Source organism: Perna viridis, chromosome 14 (genome assembly GCF_037379345.1).
Source record: "Perna viridis isolate PV_CMFRI_1.1 ecotype Kerala chromosome 14, ASM3737934v1, whole genome shotgun sequence".
Lineage (NCBI taxonomy): Eukaryota > Metazoa > Mollusca > Bivalvia > Mytilida > Mytilidae > Perna > Perna viridis.
In genome coordinates, this window is record NC_142458.1 from 18,577,503 (window position 1) to 18,600,812 (window position 23,310).

Consider the following 23,310-nt stretch of genomic DNA (forward strand, 5'->3'; position numbering starts at 1 on the left):
CATGGTTCAGTGCGCCACCTATGAAAGTCACCAGGCCGAAATTGAGGAATTCAGTACGGTCAGAAAATTCAAAATTTACAGTATAAAGAGATATAATAAGGTATTGGTGGTAAAATTTAATTTATTATAGTGCAAAAGTCTTTCGAAATAACATAAAATGATCACCGTATCATATATATTACGGTTGTAAACCAACTTTTTGTTGTGACCAAATTGTGTCGGCACAACAGTTCCCTTCAATTTTCGTTTTCCCATGAAAAACGGAATACGAGTCATTCGCATATCTGTTTACACTTCCTTTTGGAAGACATGACTGTCCAGTTTATCCAAGATTGTCCAGTTTTACACTCTTTGTAGACATGAAATTTGTCGTTTTCTTTGAGTGGGCTCCCATCTTGGTCTCAGACTACATGCAAAAATGTTGACATTCTTTTTAGTTTTCTTCTTTGAAACACCATGAAGCTTCTGGATCTTTTCAATATAAGATTGAGTAAAACTACAACATCACCAATGTAAGTCCTGTGCACAATACCACATATTTTACATTAAGTGTAAATACTAAGATGTGGAAAACAATCCACAACCTGTTTGTAGATGTTTACCCTAAATTTTACATTTTCTGTAGTTAGATACCATTCCTGATACCAAACCAAGGCTTTCAGGTATACAGGTCTGTCTGTTGTTTAACACAAATTTAAAGAGAGAAATTGGAACACTGGGGTAGGAAGCCATAATACTAGTATGGGGCAAAAGCCCATGAGATATTAACCTGTGGTAAAAATGAGGAAAAAAGTATGAAAAAAAGGTCAAGTTTGTTTTATTTTTCATATGGAGTAATACAATTAGTCCACCTTCAAACAAAAATATACATACATGTTAATATATTTTTTGTACTATTACATGTAATACTTTTATTTGTATGTACAATATCACAAGTCAAAACTTCCATGCACATATTTCACAATATTCTATTTTTATTTTAGTCTTTGAATTTCTAGTCAACCTTTCCATTCATTGTCAAAATGAGTCATAATTCAAGAATAATACATGTATTTATTTATGTCAAAAGTGAAAGTGCTAAATTCTGAGTATGCTGGTATAATTTGATTAATACACATGTAGCATTTGATCTCTGTGTCCAATTGTTGAAGTCGCTTTTATTCAACTTCTATAATTATTACATGTGTCATATAAAACATAGACCAGCATTACAACATTACAAAACATACCGGTGTTTTACAAGCACATATTCTACATTATACTCTCACATAGTAATATCCTCAAATTGGCCCTATATTTACTATATTTCCTATGAAATTCCTATCTTTTTGGCAATGCCCTATTATCCCATTATGTTTTTAAAATAGCCCTTTTTCCTATCTTATCCCTATAAATTTTAAATATAAAATTAAAATATAAATATAAAATTTAAGAAGTTGGGTTTTTTTCTCCTTGATTTAATAGTAAAAACTTTTTCTACATGTATATATGACCTGTTAGTTAATTCTACAAATTGGAGACAATTACAGATATATATATTTTTTTTTCTCAGAATCTGATTTCTTTTTGTCATTTCATCTAATACACAACACTCAAGTTTTTTTGATGGACTCAACAACATGGTACCAAGAAAGCTTTGGCAGTTTGTAGATCTGTGGTTCCTGAAGACTCAAGATATTCCAAAGCTGCCTTGGTTTCCCAGTTGTTGTAGTACAGTCATTTACAAGACATGTTTTAAGTGTATATCCTTGATATGATGTCATTTGGTAAGAGTTTTCATTATAATGAGATGAACATGATGAATACATTGTATGTATGAATTTATTGCAAAATTTAGAAAAATCACTGTATTATATCCCTTTATTTCATCAGATTTTCCCTATAATGCCCTATTTTTCAAGAAATTTACATGTAGCTCTATTAAAAGCACTAATTTTTATCCAAAACCCACTTGAAAGCCTGTCAAATGCAAATATAAAAAAAAATGAATTGATCATTTGTACCCTGAAAAACCTGAACCCCTAACTTCAAAGGTCAGGGCGTGCATTAACCCTGAGATGTAAAAACTAGTTGGCTTGCTGTCAATGACACCAAATAAAGTTAACATGGCAAGAGACAAATATTGTGACGTTTTGGTGGGAGAGAGGATGTACCGAATTTATTGTAAATAAGAATTTTTTTTATACTTCTGTGCTATTTGTATTATAGTGTTCTGTTTATATACTACTAGTCAGAAGAAAATTATGGGATTCATTATTTACACCAAAACAATAAAAAATAAATAATAATATTATATCCTCTCATAATGTAAAATAGGGTACAGAATTTCAGAACTTTCCTGCTTTTCATGACAAATTTATCATAAAAAGTGATGTCAGCCTGTCAAATATACATTTATGAAGTTTTTTAGACTAAATTTTACTTGCTGCAGATAACAGGAAATGGGAATTAGAACCCTAGTCATTTTGTAATTTGATGTCAAATGTCTCCTACATTTTTTCAGTAAGATATTCACTGTTTTTACAAGAATGTTAAACAGAGGACCATATACATGAGGTAAGAATGATAAGAAGACAATAGTAATTTTTGAGACATTTTTTTCCACTCAATGTGTAGGTGGTACATTGTATATTGGTATCATCTTGTCCATTCATCTATCATTCCATCCAGGCAAAAAAAATATGTGTGTTTTAAAAAAAAATCTGACCTACCAACCTTTTTTTTTTTCAGCATGTGACGGTAAATACATTTTTTTTTTGGCCCCATCAGAATTTCACCACTATGACATGTTTCTCAATTCCAAATTATGCATTGATTTCAAATTTGTTATGTAGTCTTATATACATGTAGATGGGGCTTATGTTAACAATTTTGATTGCAGTCTGAAATCAATTTCCTGTTTCTTAGGACTTTTCTTTTTATCATTATACAGAATGATAAAAGAAAATTTTGATCACAAAAGTCTTGGCTCTCAATTGACAGATTGATTTTCAAATGTAATATGTGGCTTTATATACCGGTTCATGTAGATGGGGTAACCCCCAAAACCGATTTTGGTCGCTATCAGATATCAATATCCCGTATGAGTTGGGGTATATCTAGCACAGCTCAGTAGTGCATGCAAAGTAATGAATTTAAAAAAAAAAATCATTCACTTTGTATGACCGACTAAGTTTTTGAAACAGCTAGAATACATGTAACAGGCAAACATGAGGATCACTTTTAGACCCCACTTTTAGACCCGGTCTCATAGAGTGGGACTTAAGAAATCAATTCCTTTGTAACATTACTGGTTATGCAGGTTATGATTTGGATTTCCAGAATTTGGAATATCAATCCATGAAAAATTTTCTTAAAATGTATGGAGCAGAAAAGTCTCTATTTGTGTCTTATTTGATTTTTTATTTGAGCCACTTGATTACTGCATCATTCAGTGTATGAATTTTTTGTAAAATTTAGCAAATAGTTCATGATGCTGAAGTTCACATGGCACTGTTTGCTATGTTATACTTTTTGTGTATTGTTTACTCTGGATCATTCATGTGGAAGAAAACATACACAACTTCTTACAAGTACATTATGATTGATTGATTGATTATTGGAGTTTAATGCCTGAGCAGTAATATTTCTGATATATTCAGGCGATGAACATGAAATGGATGATGAAATGAACATAAAAAGTTGATGAAATGAAAAATGAGATGGGACACAAGGAAAATAGGGTCTACAAATTTTGATTGCTGCTAGAAAAAGGGAGGGATGGGTAGGGTTGGACAATTTAGCCTCCTGTGGCGGAGCGCAAAGGTTCCTACTCCTATCGAATGCCACAGCAGGGTGCGAGTAACATGGCATCTTTCCCAACACAGTGCATCACTATGGTTTGTGGTCAGGTTTTCCGTATTATAGTCTGGAAACCCCAGCATGTAACAAGTGAGGGGTACCCCAGTCCATCACCTGGGGCACACAATCCAGTTGCTCTGTGGGTAGAGCGCCCTAGCCCCTGGCTAGGGTTCTGAGCACTATTTAGTCGCCTTTTACGACAAGCGGAGCACTGCTTCAGGCCTATTCTTTTGACACCCTTATCTGCACAGGGCTTTACATTATGATGTCACATTCTTAATTTGAAAGCGAGGTGGTCCATACAATATCTTACAATATCTTACCAGTCCATGTGATGTTACATACATGTATATGGACTGGAAGTTATTTCTAAGAAAGTTAACAAATCAAAATATTAAAGGTATAATATTATGTAATATGAAATGAATTTGTTAAAGTATGCATTGAATCTGTATAAGCACATAAGGATGTCTGAAATATTCATTACTATATAGTAAAAGGGTTATTACATTCTTTTTTTAGTGAATATTGTCCTGAGCTTGTGTGTTGGCCAGTTTCAACAAATAAAATGCATTTTGGAATGATCAGAGCCCCCTCCCATTTTACACTGACACTGAACAACAATTGTCAATTTTATTAATTTCAGAGCACTTTGGTTTTTCTCCAAACAACAAGTAAGATTTTATTGACTAAATGTGTCATAATCACATCATCAAATTTTTCATATCACTAGTTCATATCACATCATATCACAAAATATCAAGAAGCAGATGAACCCTTTAAATCATAGAGAAATAGGTTTCATAAGGAGCAAAAGTTTGTTTTGATGTTGAAACTGAGAATAGCAAGTTGATATTTTGCATTATTTCAAATTTCATGAGTTGAAAAACCTTTTTTTTTCTATGATTCTTCTGGAAAAATTGGCGGCTTGACATTCCACATCTGCCCTAGTGGAAATCTTAAGCGATCATCAGCCTATGAAATCACCAATTGTTATGAGAGGACAATTTAAGAAATGTTACAACATTGCTTTCGACCAATCAAATTTTATCAACTATGTATTCCAATAACACAAAATTCAGTCACAACAGCAAATTTTCCATATCACATTGTCCCATGATGGGATATCCAAAAAATATCTAGCCGTCCATGAAGTTGATAAACAAACCCAATTGTAGGGATATTATATATCAAAACCTTGCACCAGAACAAAAACAAAAATAATTTGAAAAAAGTTGATTTAAAATAAAAAAAACTTATATTTAAAATTTGTTCAGTACAATGTACAAACTGTATTGAAATATTTTCTGTTCAGATTCACAGTGGAATAAATGGTTAACAGTTGAAGTTTACAGACATAGAAAATATTGACAAGGTTTGTGACTCTAAGAAATGTTTGAACATTTGTGATGTGAAATTTGTCAAGGTACTTGTGAGATTCCACCATGACCACTGCTGATCCATTAAAAACAAAAAAAAAGTACTCAGCAGGCACAGAGTCAGAGACTTTGGAAATGGGGGCTTCCAGGAAATTATTTGTTCATTTTTGCCCAAATTTTGCACCAAATCAACAAAATTTGCAACAAAAAGAGGGCAATTCAAGGGTTTCCCCCTCTGGATCTGTAGCATGAATGTTTTTGTTAACCATTCAAAAACCTATTGAATATATTTTTTTACTTTGAAATGGTTGAAATCTTCTAGAAATTGTACATAGACTTCCAGTTTTTGAAGTAAATATTCAATGTATTAATATGGCTTAATATTGTGAATTCTGTCTTTTTCATTGAAGGAACGATTTTCTTCTGTTTTTAGCTAAGTTATTCTTTTTTTTAATGCAAGTTTTTATTGTCTAGATTATTTCTTTTACTGAATATTTACTTGTACTTCCAATTTGGGGGTCCAAGTTAGTGATGGTCTTAGGTGTAGGACCCTAAATGTCTGACCTAGGACCTTTTAGAATTCATTTACTTGGGTCGTCGACCTTTAACTTATAAATTGACACTTATTCGGGATTTATGATTTTCTTCATGTGAACTAAGTTCTTAGTGGAGAAGCTTCCACACTTTAAAATAAATTTGAACTCCTGCAGTTTTGCCAATTTCCCTTTCCATTTTGTTTCCTATAGAATTATCCTTGATCTTGTTACTCCACATTGCCTGATATAATATAGAATGCATTTATCTACCTTCATTCATGCAATATTGAGTAATGAAAGTTTTAACTGATCCTCTGTATGAGTGCTAGGGCTTTATCAAGGTTAATTTTCTTATAGTTAGGCCAAAAAAAATAATGTGTCTGTTTCCTACTACCCTCACTACCCTATTTTTTTGTGCCTACCCTAAACATTTTATGGCCATTATGGCTCAAGCACTGTCAATATCTAGATTATTTCTCTACTAACTCAATGTATAGTATTTTTGAAAAACAAAATAATTTCCCTTAACCTACATACCCTATTCTTAGCAGAAAATAAGACTATTATTTTTTGGTAGCAGTGAATCTTTTGAGCTCACCTGAGCTGAAGGTTCCTGTGAGCTTATTTTATCTCTTGGCATCCTTCTTTCCTTGTCTGTCATCTGTTGTTGACAATTTTTGTAACAATCAACTCCTCAGAAACTTCAAGGTATATTTTAACAAAACTTCATGGGAATAATGACTGGAATGTCTTCTAAAGATAATCCTCTTTTGATTAAACAAGAGTTTTGGAAGTTCAATGACGAAAATTCAACTCCTCTGAAATTACTCAGGCAAATATGTTTCAACTTCCTTTGGTTGTTGACATTTACAATAGTAGAGTGCTTAAAGAATAATGACAATGAAAGGAATAAGCAATTAAGTTTAAAAAGTTTTTATATACATAACAAGTAAAATACAAGTAGATGAATAGGTGCACAACAAAACATAGTAAATTGTACACTTTATAGAATTTGTGTGGACTTGTCAATTCTATGTAAAGGCTGCCTAAAAGGCCTTAAACGCATGATAGAAGCGTTCATTTATTTTTGTACTTTGATCATTTCCTTGACTTAAGTGTTATTTTTATATTTTTTGCTGTTATTAATTTATATGATTTCATTAATTTTCTTTTCTATTTTCCTGTCTTCATAATATGTCAATACTATTATTTTTCATTGTTCGTCTATTGTTTGTTTAACACAAGATATGAGCGTCTGTCTATCATGTGTTTAAACGCACGATAGGAGCATTTGTTTATCATGCGTTTGGGTATCATGCGTGCGGGGAACCTAAATGTCTCAAGGAGTGTACATGTTAGTAAAAAAGCATTTTTGACAACATATATGTACATTCAGAACATGCAGGTGAGCTATTGCCATCACTTGGCATCCCTTTTTGTTGATTGTCATTGGCGTTAACTGTTTTTCAAAATTCTTCTGACACTGCTTGACAATCAAACCAAACTTGGTATGAATGTTTCTTGGGATATCCTGCACAGAACTGACTTGGGGATTTTTGATATGTGGAAAAACATGGCTGCCATTACTAAAAATAGAACACAGAGGTCAGACAGTAGTTTTTGGCATATTATATCTCCAAATCATTAGGTTTAGTTAAATTCTTGAGTCAAAATTGTTGTACAACTTCTTATTAAATTTATTGCTTTTGAAAGGCAAAATTTTACCAGGTGAGCGATTCAGGCTCCCAGGAGCCTCTTGTTTACTTTCTGGATACATTCATGTACCTGTAAACCTTTGAAACAGTTCATGCTGGGAATTCTTCCGATTGACACATGCTGTCTATGTGGGAGATTTTTATGTAAGAGAAAATATTTTATGTAAAGATTCATTTACAAAACAAATTTCAATATTTTATGAATAAGTGAACAGGAAGTGAAGAGGAGTGATTTGATGAATTGATGGGAAAATTCAGGTTGATAAAATGTATTTAGTTTTGGAAAATATTTAGGATGTAGGATAAATGCAGTTAAAATAGTTTTTTAAAGTTAATGCATATAAATTTTTGGACGGGTTTAAAATTTTGGGAAAAAGGTGAATGGAAAAAAAAATGTCAATGTTTGTGAAGTTGGATACTGTTTAACTATACAGTTATTTTTGGCAGAAATCTGTAGTAAATATTGATATTCAGTTTCTACATTTATAAATGATATGGAAAGCCCAAATGTATGATTGCAGTTTTATTTTACATCATGTAATCTTTGATATTCTGGGCAGGGAACATGTCACGGTCCACTATGTTTTATTTAATCAGAATTCATTGGCCACCTCCAAAATGAGGTGATAAGAAAATAATTGAATGTCCATTAAAATGATTATTTTTTTTGGTATTTCAGGTTCAAAGATGTCTGAGTCAAGTGATGAAGAGGACCCTATAGATAATATTGACTTCTCTGTGATCAGTACTGCCATTGAGGCTGGAGGGAATACTCTTGATCAGATTCTCAATGCTGTTCATTATGGATCACCGGAAGTAAGACAACTATTACGGGAATCATGTGACTACATATTTGAATGTAAACACTGCAAGAGTCTTTTCCGATCGATTCCGAACTTTGTTGCTCACAAGAGAATTTACTGTGGTGACAAATCGTTCTTTCAAAATGTACCAAAGAAAAAGCAGAAGAAGCGAGAAGAAGTAGTGGTGGTTCGACCAGTGTCACCATCTTTATCAGTTCCGATAGAAATTCCAAAAGAAGGAGATAAGACTGTTTTGGAACAAATATTAACAGGAACATTTGAGGGAAATTCAGATGCCTACAAACATTATACGGATGTTGCTACAAATGTAGAAAAACAAAAACTGAATCCACCATCTACAGTCATTATTACAAGTTCTATTAAGAACACACAAAAAGCAGTAAACGTTGCTATTGTGGAGAGGCCATCAGATTTAGATAAGAGTGTTGCATCGAATGCTTCATCAGTAATTGCTAAGGCAAAAAAATCTCATAAACCTCCATTGACCAAGATTGTTGATGGTTTGAAAAAAACTGCGAAGACTACAAATTTAAATGTGACCTCATCTAAAAAACCATCAGATAAGCCCTCTAAATCAATTGAAGTGACTCCGAAGAAAGTGGCAGAAATATCTCCCAAAGAGGATGGGGAGAGCAGGAGAAAAACAAAGGAGAAAAAATCAAACGATGGAAATGAAAATCCCAAAAAGTCAGGAATGGCTACTCAGACCCCTGTTGCTCCATCACCTAAAAAAGTAACACAAACTAAAGTTGATTCCGCAGATAAAAAGCCAAAGAAAGAGGAAGATAAAAAGACTAATGATGCTAAATTACAAGACAAGATCTTGTCTTCAAGTGAGCAGGCTGGCAATAGATCCAATGATTCCTCTATAAAATCGGCAAAAGTTGTTCTAGTTCAATTACAGGACAATGAAATTACCAATAAATCAAAAGATGGTTTAACACACAAATTGGAAGGAGCTACTTATGCTTATGCTTTAAAGACTGGGAAGAACATGGATAAACCTCCTCTGTCTAAACCTGTCATTTCACAGCTTAGGCCAGTTAAAACACAGGATGGATCAGAATTATCAGAACTGAGTCAATTAGGACATTGTGATTTATTAAGCTTAAAATGCCTGATCTGTAATCTTGAGTATTCACAAAAGAAGACATTACTTCAACACATGCATGTAATACACTCTGGTACAAAAAAGAAATACCCATGTAACATTTGTACAAAAACTTTTGATTATTTCTGGGGGTTGACAAGGCACTTGATTCTAAATCATAAGAAGAGCAAGGAACAAGTTGAAAGTATGAGAGCAGAATTACGTGCTCTTGCCTATACTGTTAATGAATCAGATCAACACAAAAAAAGCAGTTCTGCAGAAAATGCTAACGACTCAAATGTTAATGACAGCACTGGGAAATCAACAAGGCGACAGATTCATAAAACAGTAGTTTCTATGCATACATGTCTTGGATGTGAAAAGTCATTTTGGAAAAAGTCAAACTTTGAAAAACATCTTGAGCAGTGTTCATTTTATGCTAGACTTCCATCAACTGTTATGACACAAGGGAAAAGCAAGGAAAGTCAGGAAAATAAAGATTTGGAAGACTCCAAGAAAAAAGAGGAATCAGCTTCTGAAAATCATAGAAGCTTAGGAAGTGAAAGGGCCAGAAAAAGATACAGGACTGTGCTTGGTAGATTTGTATCAAATGATGAAGCTATGAGACTTATTGATACAAAAGCTGCCTCTGAAGCACAATCAAAAAGTAGACTAGCCAAAAAGTTGAAAGAAAAGTCATGTGCATATGTTCCACCTAAGCGTTTCATTAACACTCGACGATCTACAGCATTTTACCACTCACCAGCTCAAAGAACTCGATTTCATGATCAAAGAAGAGCTGTTGTTGACAGTCCTAAGAGAGATAGTCGATCGCAGAGTAAATCACCAAAAAAATCTACTGATGCCTCAAAATCAGGTCCAATTCAGCTGCCTGACACTTCTCCAGATAGGCAAAAGTTAGAAATTGCAAGGCGTAGCCTTCAACAGGCTTTAGAAAAAGGAACAAAAAAGGATTCTGACAGTGGTTCAGAAAAGGAGCCATCACCTATCAAAACAAGAAGTAAATTAAGTTCAGGAAAGGAATTGGACAAAAAATTAGAAAGTGATACTGAAAAGACTGCAGAGAAATCTAGTGGTTCTGACTCGGGCACTAGAAGGTCAAGGTCAACTACTCGAGGTTTTAAAACACCATCCAGGGATAGTTCTGTTGAGTCAAAGAGATCTAACCAAAAAGATGATAAGTTTATGCCCTCAAGGGACTCTTCAGTTGATAGCATAAAGTCACGGCAAAGCACAAGGTCAAATACTGGAGCATCTACTGAGAGAACAAGATGTAGAACTAAGTCTAGTGAGATACTAAAATTGCACAGTAAACAAAAAGATCTGAGTGAATCAAACAGAGAATCTGTTTCTCGAGACACATCAGCTGAGAGTTCAAGAAGCTCGTCTCGTAACCAGAGTAGGAATAGAGCTGAAAGTGCAAGTGTTGAAAGACCATCCCGCCATTCTGTTAGAAGGGTTAGCCAGTCAAGAGATTCTAGTACGGATAGTATAAGAACTAGATCAAGTGATGTTACAGAATTAAAATCTTCCTCAATGATGGCTCCAGCTGATCCAAAAACCCCAAAAATATTACCAAGCGCCTCTGTTGATGGCAGTTCTAAAACATCTCCGTCAAATAAAACTACTAGTCAAAGTGGAAAGAAAAACTCAAAATGCAGCCCAGGTAAAGATGAAATAGACGGAGGGAAATCAAACGAAAGGGAAAAATCAAAGCCAAAATGGTCTAGTAAGGACTATTCAACCAGGTCCACTGGTACCCCTAGAGAGACTAGAAAGGCAGCATCCGTGAAAAAGGGTAAAGATGAGTCTAGACAAGTTCCAAAAACAGTAATCATAGAAAGTGGTAAAATTGGTGGAAAGAAAGATAAGATAGATGAATCTGAAGGGAAAAATGCACAAAAAATTGAAACTTTGAAAGGTGTTTCAAAACCCAAGATAGCAAAATGTAAAGCTAGATACAGCACACGGTCTCTGAAAGCTAAAGTGCAGGCTGCAAAGAAAGTAGGAGAATTAAAAAAGAGATATATAACAAGAATTTCTGAGAAAAAATTAAAAGAGGATTCTGGGAATGATTCAAATGAAAAACCACCAGAGAATAAAAACCAGAAAAATGTACTTGGCAAAACATTAGTTGGTAGGAAAGCAGTGTCAACAACTACACAAGCAGCAATTCAGATAATAGTATCTCCAACATTGATAAGTACTGAAACTAACACTGGCATTGTCACCAAGTTATCTCCTGCCTCAAATACAGCTGGAAAAAATGAAGCCTCATGTCAAACAAGGAAAGGATATAGAGGGAACGATACAACAAATACGTCCACTGATAGTAAAATGTTAACAACCAGTAAGCAGACTGTAAATGAGAAAGCAAGAAAAATATCGGGAAATATGGAGATACAGAAACAAAATCTGGGAAAAGATGTTACATTAAAGTCTCCTGTTATACCAGCTGCAGTTACATATCAACACAGGCGTAGAATGCCATCTGAAGGTGAAGGGATCAAGGTCATTGAGGAAATTTGGGTCAGCAAGATGCCTGGACAACCACTGCAAAGTATCAAGCATAAAAAGACCATCATTGATTCACCAAAGAAGACAAAAGCTGGACGAATGTATGTAGTTGATTCTACTGACACAGATGGTGATAAAGCAAAATGTCTAGATTTTAGCCGTATTAACCATTTGGTTGATTACAAAAATAATAAATGCTTGCAGTGTGGAGTTGACTTTACAGATATTTCAAGTTTACGTAGACATGCTGTCCGTCATCTAGGATGGAAACGCTATAAGTGCAAGCTTTGTGCCTATACAGGATTTAACAAATCAGAATGTAACTCCCATATCAAAAGAAGGCATGCTGAGAAACTTTTAACATCAGGATCACCATTGTCTACATTCATTGTTGATTTGAATAAAGAGGCATCCAACATAAGAAATAAAAAGAAAAAGTCAACCATTCAAAAGAAAAACTCTGCAAAAGTGAAGCCTGAAACCAAGCCAAAGGCTGCAGCACCAGCTAGAAGAACTAGTCTTAGACAGTCACGAGGGGAATCTGCTATAGTATTAGATGAAAGTGAAGATAAGACAGCAAAAGAAGTTAAAGATGGAGATTCTGAACTAGAGGTTAGACCAATAAACGCTGGTCCCTCTAATAAAAACATATGTAAAGAACAGCTGAATCAAAGTACTGCTGTCCCTGACACTAACAGTTCAACTGAAGCTCCTGCTAAAGATGACAAGTTGTGTAGGAAAAGGAAAAGAACAGGAAGTGAGGAAGGACTTACAGCAAGCAAAGAAAGTGAACCCACTTCCAAACCTTTTGGTGATAAGATGTTGTCAATGGCCCAGTCGGAAGCTATGAGTGAACAAGGGGCAGATAACTTTGATGATTTTGATGAGGAAATTGGAAGTGTTTCTGATTATGATAATGACGATGGGGATGCACCACAAAGAAATGTTGTGTCCCCTACATGGGTAAAGATGAATCCAAATGTAGCCCTTATGATGGCCACTCTCGAGGAAGCTAGAGCAACAAAGTTTTCTAGAGGAAAACGAGGTAGAGGGGGAATGAGGAGATTAAGCTCTCCTCTTAATAAGCAGGCTCGTTTAAGTACTGATGAAGGATTAAACTCTTCAAAAGAGGAGGAAGAGGTGGGTCAGGAAGTAAACCAGTCTATAGATCAACCAGTAGATGAGAAAGCTGGGAAGGATGAACAAAGTTTAGAAATAACATCAATTGAATCTGATTCTGAAACATGCAAGCAAGCCAATATTGATACAGAGGTAAAGGTTCAAAACACAGGTCAGTGTCAAAGTATTATTGGGGAACATGGAAATGATGAAAGTGTGAATGAAAAATCTGATGAAAAAGGAGAAGAGGTAAACCCTGGTTTACAATCTATTTCTGCCTCAGACATGTCAGAAGTAGTCAAGACTGAAAAGGACTGTAGTTCAATAACTGACATAGACTGTAGTGAAAATACTGTGAAAGACTGTAGTGAAAACATTTTGAAAGACTGTAGTGAAAACATTTTGAAAGACTGTAGTGACAATATTGTGAAGGACTGTAGTGAAGAAACTGCAAATGACTGTTGTAAAGACAGTAAAACAGTTGATACAGGTAGTTCTAATTCTATTGACAGAAGTACTTCTAAAGAAGATAAGACTGATATGAAAATATTGCAGTCTGAAAAGGATGTTAGTGAAATTGGAGATGAGGATGTTAACTAAATTGATAGTTAATATTACCAATATACATCATGCCTGTATGTTACATGTACTTGTTAGGATTATTTTTTGTTTAAATCTTTGTGTTGATATTTTTTCACAATGATCAGATAGATCTGTTGTACATGTCATGAGTGTGCTCAAATTATTTCTTATACTTGATATTTTGAGTACATGTTTCTTTCATAGTTTTGCTTAATTAAGTATTAGTCTCTGTAGGAGTCAGGCAATATACATGAAGTAACCAAACTGTTTGAAGAGTACCTTGACTATTTTTTTGACAAGAAATAAAAAAAGACAATTTTTTTCAATATCATGTTGTTTGAGTTATGACTCTATTGACATGCTATTTCAAGGGGAGATAACTTTATCAAAAAACTTAAGCGTTCTAACATTCAAATGAAAAAATTAGCAAAGATCTATAGCAGTCATTTCAACTATCAATCAATTATTTTAGAGAAATTATATTGTCAGATCAGCGGGTTTTCGACATGCATGATTCAGTTTTTTCCCATTTGCCTGATCTTACAAAAACTGGTGATTAAGCAGACAGAAAAGCAATTTGTTGTATGTTAGTTGATAATTGTAAAGATATTTTTCATGAATTATGTTATTTTAAGCGTACAGAAGACTGAGAAGGGTAAGGTCAGCAGACTAAAACACCATTTTGTTTTGGTCGACTACTAATTTTTTTGTGTAGGTCTCCAGTTATTGGTACCTGTACTAAAATCTCCATTACATTTCTATAGAAGATTTTCCCACCAGTTATTCCCCCTTAGAAAGTCTTTATGAAATGTTTGTAATTTTACCACATTAAATTTTATGCCAAAATTCATTACAGGGAATAGGAACCCCTTTCAACATATGGGGTATATTGATAGTCTTTATATAATAAAATAAGAATCTGATGCTCATTTTCCTATATTGCACTTAATTATTGAATTAGAGAAGATGATTGCTCTAAATCTATAGTTACAGGGGGCAGCCATCTTTGCTAAAATATAATCTCCCTTACTGTAAAATTACCAGATGGCAGCACTAATTATGATGTAAATGTGGCGCTTTATCTGATTTAGTATTAAGTAAGCAACCCTATAACTGTGAAGAATGTACAGGTTGCACAAATATGGTTGTGAAAATTTATTTTACATGTAAGTAAAGTTTAAATTTCTGAAAAATGGAATGTAGAAAAGTTGATAATAGAACAAAAGGACATTTATTTATTATTTTTAATTCTAGTCATTGACACTGCTGATGCATTATATTTGTTTTTATACATTACTCAATCACACAATATAAATATGTTTCTCTTAATTTTAGAGACAATTGGATTGAATTAAAAACAAAATGAAAAGTAATTTTTAATAGAATTGATGTAGACTTCTTTTTTTATAAATTAAAGAAGTTTATATTTTTGAATTTGAAATTAAACAATTTTTTTTTCATTTTTCATTTTTTTTCATTTTTGTTTTTGTCATAAACAGTGTAGTATTTTTACATCTACTTTTTCTCTAAAGACCTGCTGTGTTGTCTCAAATGATATTGAATGTTTGAAAAACTTTTTTCAATTCTCAGTTTTTATTTTTATTTTTTTTTTACACCTAATGTTGATTTTTTTAAAACAATTTCAAGTTTTGGTATTTTTCATTAAAAATTTGTTTTGAATAATATTTTCTACTTTACACAGATTTTGTTTCTTTTGTGACCATTTGTTAAGATAAAGCATTATATGATAAATTGATGCCACAGATATGTCATAATCATGATGCATGCTGGGAATAAATGTCAACCTTCTGTGTCAATGTTTATCAGTTAATTAAGACTAGTTAGTGAGGATTTGAAATTAAAGAAACATGCATATTTTTATGCATGTTTACATAGATACTAATAAATTAGAGTTAATCACTAATGGGGTTCCTATTCCCTTTAATCTTATAGCAAAGATGGCTGCCCCCTGTAACCATAGATTTAGAGCAATTATCCTCTCTAATTAAATAATTAATTGCAATATAGGAAAATAAACGTCAGATTCTTCTTTTATTATGTAAAGACTATCAATATACTCCATATGTTGAAAGGGGTTCCTATTCCATTTAAATAAAATTTAAAGGCAATTTTTCTACATAATTTCAAACATTTTTACTGTATGATTTTGCTAGGAATGCTCCATGTAACCGGTATGATTTAACTTAACTTGCATTTTTAAAAAAGTAGATGGCAGAAAGGGAGATAACTGTAGTTGTCTTGGTGATGATGAATTATGTGTTATTGTCCAGACATGTTGGAATATAAAATGCTCTGCTTTTTATTTTATTTTTTTTTATTTATTTATTTAAATGATGCAATAAATTTTGCTGTTTTCAAGTACTAGTTTTAATTTAAATTTAAATCAGAATAGTTTTAAATGCACAGGCTTACCTACAAATCATGCAGATTGATGGTGAAATGTTCATATTTTCTTTTAATTTTCTTAAAACTAACAATACATCCAGTATGTTGCATTATGGACTTAAGAACAACTCAAATAGGAAAGTGGAGAAAAAATCTACTGATAATGTGATTTGTAGTGAAAAAACTGGTCAGTGCACAGGAAAAATTGTGACATTTGTTTCATATTTTTTGAAACATACGGAAACATATGTTTAGGACTGAAATTGAAATATTTAGTTTGGTACCTATATAATCACATGGAAACAGTTTTTTTTTAAAATTATATGAAAACAGTTCTCTTAAAGAAATATAGTAAGGCCAATGGAAGATATAAATTTTCCATAAGATTTATTTTTACTTGTATTTCATTAATTTGTTTAATTGTCAAAATCAATTGTTTTTTTCATGGTGATTCTAAACCTATGAAAAACATATTTTGCAATATTTCATGTGTATTCATGTAAGTAGTTTCGATTAACTTGTATTTGTAATGTATTCTTGAAGATTTAAAGTTGTTTTAGGTTTATTTAGAAATATTTTAGACTTGTCTTTTTCTCTTTATCTGCATGATTCTAATGTCAACTTGTACAAACTGCTGGAATGTTAACAACACACGATTTACGTCTTGTTACTGTACATTAACACATTCATTTTATATGATCAAGATTAATTGTTAAACTTTGTCTTGTTTTGGATAAGAACAGGAATAGATGTTTTGTTATACACTCCCATTCCAAAAAACTTCTTCAATTATACAGAGATCAGTTGGGGTCAACAGACAAAAGGTCAGAAGACATTACAATGGGAGCCAAGGGGGCTGAAACTTGACTTGATTGCTACAAAGAATTTTAAATCAAACATTTATAAAGAGTTATTTCAAATATTTTTTTATGCTGGGAGAAGTATTGTCACATGTATAACTACTACTGTTCTTGTAACATTAAAATCCAATATCCTTTGTTTGCCAGGTATAAATTTGTAAACCAGCTTACACCAGATTCAATGTTAACTGCAAATTTAAAAGTTTATTTTATTTTTTTTTATTTGAATAGCATGAACATGTCAATTGACACAAATAACATACATGTACATGTATATGTATATTAATGAGAGAGGAATAATATTAGGAAGAAGTATTAATCAGAACCATTCTCATTACATGTAATTACACCTGTTCACTAAATGGAGGAATTGTAAAATCATTATTCAGCAAATAGTTCATGATACTGAGCAATACATGTATATTGACTGGTTGGTCACTCCCAAAATATAATATGGACTAAAGCGTAGCTGATATCTATTGAATTTTTTGGGGGTGACCAACCCGTCCATTATATTGCAATTCGACCCTAGATATCATGAACTATTTGCTATATTAGTTTTTTTTTAATGTAGTTTACTCTGGATAGTTTGTGCAGAAGAAAAGAGATAAACATACACCACTTTTTAAAAATTATGACATCACATTCTTAATTTGAAAGCCAGATGGTCCATATACTGTCCTGCCAGTCCATATAATGTAATTTGGACTGGCAGATATGTCTTAAAAAATAAACAAATGAAAATCTTTTAAGTGTATTTGACAATCTTTAGTTGGTGTTGTATTTATTGTGGACTTATAAGTATTTGACTTAATGTGATATCTTACTTGTTATAGCACCATGTACGAGATTTGTATCGTTGTTCAGTTTCAGGCAAATACCATGTAAATTTCTTCTTTCTGGTTATAAGGTTATAGAAAGTATAGTAGAAGTTTCCCAGTCACCCCAATGGAGAGAAACTTAAAATTTTAATGGGAGTTTGGATTTGAAAAAAAAAAGCCAGACCTGCTGGTAGAGCAAACTCATTAGAAGTGTTGTGTCATGTTATGGTTGAAAGTCTTGAATGAAAATTTAAGTTTTGACTGTATAAGGAATTCATTAACAAAAACCCACTTAACTGTTTCTTCCAAAAGTGTCATATGTATGCATTAAACCGGTATCTTTTTTAAGAGACACTGTACATATTTTTTTTAATTACCTCCCATTAAAGTCATTTTCATGGTGTATAATATACTTTTCATTTAACTTCTGTCTTAAGGAGGTAAACTTAGGGTAAGTGACATAACTCTTGAAATCAGTGATATGTTTGTAACATATTAATTTCACTAAATCCTATCAAGCTTTCAATTGAAACAGAATGAAATCAGTCCAAGTTACTTTGGTGCTTACATGAGATTAATGTAAAATGCTGAATACAAACATTCCAATGATTTCTAAGAGTTGTGTCCCTTAGCATAGGTCCACCTCCTTAATTTCATTGTGTATCATACATTGTACAAGCACATGTTTGTAGGATAGTCTCTTTCATTCTTTCAGAGAGACAGGTTGTGACCTTTTGTTTTTTTATCCTTCAGATAAAAATAAAACATTTAGAAATTAAGTTTTTTTGCAGAATGTGTTAAGAAACATTAAATTTTTTAAGCATGTTCTGTTTAAATGTTTGGAGTAATTTTATACAAAAAGTATACATGTACTTAATTATTTAAGAAATCTTAAATAATATTTGACATTCTTTTCTAATGCTGATATTTGTTTTATTTGATTATTATCACAGTTTAGGAATAACTACTTAGTTAAAATAGTTTTTTAATGTAATTTCAAATTAATTTTTGGTTAGGTTTAGAAATTTGTGGAAAAGGTGAAATGAAACAAAATTTGTATAAAATTGGAGACTGTTTTATTATTGATGTTCAGATCATATCCCTGAAATCAGTATTAAAGATTAACATTCAGTTTTAACATTTAAGAAAACAAAAACAATTCTAAATTATAGGGAAAATGTACAGTTATGATTACATTTTTTTTTCATATAGTCTTTGAAATTAACTATGTATCCTATTATTTTCAAGGATCAAAAACATCCAGTGCTAACAGTGCTTTGATTTGATTTTTTTCTACATATTTACCAAAGAAGCCTGAAACTGGCATTTTTCTTGTGAATCAGGATACAAATCTTATTAAACATTAATGGATCTCATATAAATTTTACTACAATGTGACATCCAACAAGAAGGAAGACAGGGATGGATTTTTAGGGTTATGATATCAGCTAAGTAAAAAATAAGGGGTCGGAAACAAGTATTTTGTCTGATTTATGTATGATAACATGAGGAAAAGGACAAGGGAATGGATTGCTTTGAAGTTATACCACGAGGTGCTATACCTCCTAAGAAAGGGTAGGATTGATTTTGGAGGTTATGACTGAAACCATTTAGGAACAAGGGACCCAAAAAAGGACCACTTCAATTCCAGTTATATTCTTATCCTGTTTCAAATATTTGATCATTATCAAAATTCAAATCAAATTTGAATGATGTGACCATACTTGCCAAACTGTTCTGGGTTCGACCTTTGCGGTCATATCAAGCAGTGCCATGTGAACATTTTATTTAAAAACTCCACAAAATAATTGCTTTGACAGAACACCTTAGAATATAAAATTACATGTATATCATGTTAATGTGTATACAGTTACTGTGTTCATTGTACATGTCCTATTGTTTCGGGACTTCAGTGTTGTTTTGCCTACATGTACATGTATTCCTATTAACAAGTCAGCATTTATCGCTTTGTACACACGTTTCTACCAATCTTTTTTATTATTTACATAAGCATATGCATTTGTCGTCGTCTCATTTTGAATACCATTCCTACATTGTATTGTGAAACCTAACGCTCACTTTTTATGTAAAAATATTTTTTTCCTCCAATCCTTGATCTGATCTCAAAGTTTGACCCATCACTTAGAATTGAAAGTTTTGGGAAATTTCTCAAATTGAGATTTATTTTATGAATCCCAGACCTGTATTAGGAAGCCCTTTAAGACTAATGACTGTTGTCGTATTCAGTATAGGAAGGTATTTCATTTACACTGGTTCAAAATTACAACAGTAAAATTTCAGTTTAACAGGATCTCATATTTAAGGTGGAGGGGCGTGTGAATAAAATTAAAAGCAGAAGAAGGCGAGGCAAGAAAGTTTTAGGGGTAGAAATTGTAAACAAATAAAGGTTTCATGGAAAAAAAAACATTATTTTTCAATTTGGAAGCTTGAGGTGAGGATGGAGATGACGGTGGTACATTGACGCCTGTAGTTTTAGAAAAGACATCAGAAGATACACTGAATATTGAACACTTAGTAGAAGGAATGTTCAAGGTTGTGCAGGGCTGGGTTAAGACAGGTTTACCGAACATGAAGTCTAAATATTATCAGAACAATTTCAGATTCAAAAGTTTATACACCAGCTGTGTTTTTTTTTTTTTTTTTGCATTGAAGAAATACAAGCACATCTTTGTTTATGTTTCATATTGAGAGCTTTAGCATTTCCCTCAAATTCCATTGAATGTGTATAAAGAAATCTGTGTAATTATTTTGAAGAGTATTTTATGAAAATCACTCGGACTTCATGCTTTAACTTATACTTTATACAGTTTTAGGTGTATATGTTTTTCGATGTGCAGTACTCTTGCATAAAACATTATTATGTTCAAGTCTTTTGAAAAATATTATGAACAGCTTTTGATAAAATTGACCTTGATTATGGGGGAATTAAACAACCTATGTAAGAAATCTGGGTGGGACGGCCCTCACTCCCAAAGTAATTTTTGCTAGTTATGGGTTTACGTGCAATTGTCATGATACATGTATATGTAATTGCTTTGGTGTGTGTGTTTAGATATAAATTCTCTAGTAATCAGTGATTTAAATAATTTCTGCACCCAACGCAGTGAAGTTAAAACCGTAGAGAGTGGAGAAATGGTTTTAAATGAAGACTGTAGGAGAGTCGGTTTTCCCCTTGCAAGCTGTAGAAAACTTAGAATTGTAGAATGGCGAGAAATCTCTCTCATGAATTTAATTACTGACTTGTGCATTTTCAATTACATCCTGAGAATGGGAGAATTACTTTTCAATCTTACATGTATCCATATTTTAATACGTTAAACCAAGCTGGTTTGCAATAGCCCTGTGTGGATTTGTTGTACATTGAAAAAAGTAGTGACGTCTTTTTTAATTGCTATTAATGTACTTTTGTCGACTAGTCAAAGTTTGTGTAAAAAGTGCTATTTTGTACGAAATTTTGTTTTGATTTGTACATATTACCTTCACAAACATTAAACAAATCATCAAATCATTGATTAAATTTTTTCTATGTTGAAGCCAAGACGTTAAGGTATCCCAAGCATGAAATTATATAATGTTTTTGACCCGTCAGTCCGTCACAGCTTATTGTCTGAATAGTGCCTCTATTTCTGTTACGTATCCCCGTCCAACTTTCATTCGATTAATAGTAATTAGCAATGAATCTTGGCTGGGATTGGTTTTCACAAGCCTTAGGGGAGGAACCTTTTTTGCCAGAGGTCGTCGTAAAAATAAATGCCTGGATAGCGCTTTCGTTTTTTTGACTGATTTTCTTTAAACTTTGGTGAATGATTAGTCGCAATGACAACTTTGATGGGATTAGTTTTCGTAGAGTACTTTTTGGCACTTTTATGGGGACTGGGCTTATTACAAAATTTTGTAATGAGTTTTGGCTCGTCGCATGGATAGTGCATTCATTTTCTGACTGAATCCCTACAAATTTTGGTGAATGGTTAGCATAAAATAAAATCTTGGATAAGAATGGTTTTCACAGAAAACGGGCTGAGGGCGGCACTTTTTTTCGAAGAGGGCTAAGTTCAAAATCAGTGATTTAGGCTTGTCGCATGGATAGTGCCTTCATCTTTTTTACCAATTTTCTTCGCACTTAGGTGAATGGTTACTAGCAAAAATCTTAGATGGGATTGATTTCACAGAAATCCGTTAAGTGACCATTTTATATTTGAGCATTAGGAATAAGTTTCCCTGATGAGTGCAAATGTGTGCGTGTGCTAACTTAGATTCTTTAATAATCTATGAATTTATATGGCATTGAGACTCTACCAATACACATTCTTTTTTTAGATAACTTGCACACTTTTAGGAACATTTATCGAATACAACCTGTTTTTGATTGGTATACTTGTGATCGAGGCAAATTCACTTGAACTAAGTGAAAAGGGAATCAAAGGAACCAAGGTTCGAAGGCTATAATTCTAAAAAAAAAATAATCCAAGGATAGCGATTAGATAAGGAAAGTAGACTTACACAATGCACACACACACACACACACACACACACACACACACACACATACATGTAGAAATAGAAGTAAATGAGCAACACAGACTCAATTAAAACAAGGAACGTAGACCATTTGCAAGGTGCCATTTTACCGTGCCATGAATTCATACTCATTAAAAATTACGTGTAACAGCCAACCAATGAGCTTCACCGTACCGATCAAGTCTGGGGACTATTCCCGATACAATTTCCTGCACAGAGGTTATATTCGCTATTTCCAAGCGTTACACCTCTGCCACACTCAGTACTAAAACCCACCCGTTTATGTAAATTAGTACAGTACACCGGAAACAGCTTCGGGGATTTGTAATAAGTAGTGTTCATGCCTTGTGAATTTTTTTTTTCACATTCTGTAAGCAAAGCATTAGCTAGCTGATTGATGTGTAGTAGACCAGGAAGCGGTAATATAGCTCTGCTGCAGACTTCCACCGTGTGTGCGAGACCCAACACGGTAGTCGACGTTAAACCCCCTCGAAGTCATAGAGTCCCGTGTACGCTCGAAACTTCTGTCGGTCATTTCCGCTGCTATAGCACTGTTTTCTTCTATGAAAAACGGAAGGCTGAGTAGTTCCGGATCAAGTCTGAAAGAAGACGTCATATTACGGAAGAACTTGTGTGTACACATTTAAAAAAAAAAAAAACTACTTTGATTTTTACATCTTAGCCTGTTATTAAAGAGAAAACATACCAGATAAAGAAGTAAAATTGCTTATTAGTGATCAGTTCTCACACCCATTCAGAAAACTGGCGCCCCGTGCAGGTCCGGTTGTGAAAAGAATAGGCCTGCAGCAGCGCTAAGCTTGTCGTAAAAGGCGACTAAATAGTGCTCGGAAGCCTAGCCGGAGGCTAGGCGCTCTGCCCACAGAACAACTGGGTTGTGTGGCCCAGGTGGTAAAATGGGATACCCCTGACGTGTTACATGCTGGGGTTGTCAGGCTATAATACGGAAAACCTGACCGTAAACCATAGTGGTGCACCGTGTTGGGAAAGACGCCACGTTCCTCGCACGCTAAAGAACCCTGCTGTGGTATTCGATAGGAGTA

General features: G+C 33.3%; 1 protein-coding gene across 4 annotated transcripts; it reads left to right on the forward strand.

Moving 5' to 3' along the window:
- Nucleotides 1-8: 8 nt before the first annotated feature.
- Nucleotides 9-15,632, forward strand: LOC148598489 (uncharacterized). Of its 4 annotated transcripts, XM_088559872.1 has the most exons (5): nt 9-100; nt 2,504-2,556; nt 4,487-4,514; nt 5,156-5,215; nt 8,150-15,632. In XM_088559872.1, exon 5 carries the CDS (start codon nt 8,158-8,160, stop codon nt 13,639-13,641), a length of 5,484 nt encoding a protein of 1,827 aa, XP_088415998.1. In that variant the 5' UTR covers nt 9-100; nt 2,504-2,556; nt 4,487-4,514; nt 5,156-5,215; nt 8,150-8,157; the 3' UTR covers nt 13,642-15,632. The 4 variants fall into 4 exon arrangements, with proteins under 4 accessions (XP_088415998.1, XP_088415999.1, XP_088416001.1 ...); XM_088559871.1 differs by lacking the exon at nt 4,487-4,514 and having other exon boundaries at nt 10-100; XM_088559873.1 differs by lacking the exons at nt 2,504-2,556; nt 4,487-4,514.
- The last annotated feature ends 7,678 nt before the right edge of the window (nt 15,633-23,310 follow it).

Bases quoted from the DNA above. Each gene is read 5' to 3' on its own strand.
- LOC148598489 (XM_088559872.1), top strand. From the start codon at position 8,158: ATGTCTGAGTCAAGTGATGAAGAGGACCCTATAGATAATATTGACTTC.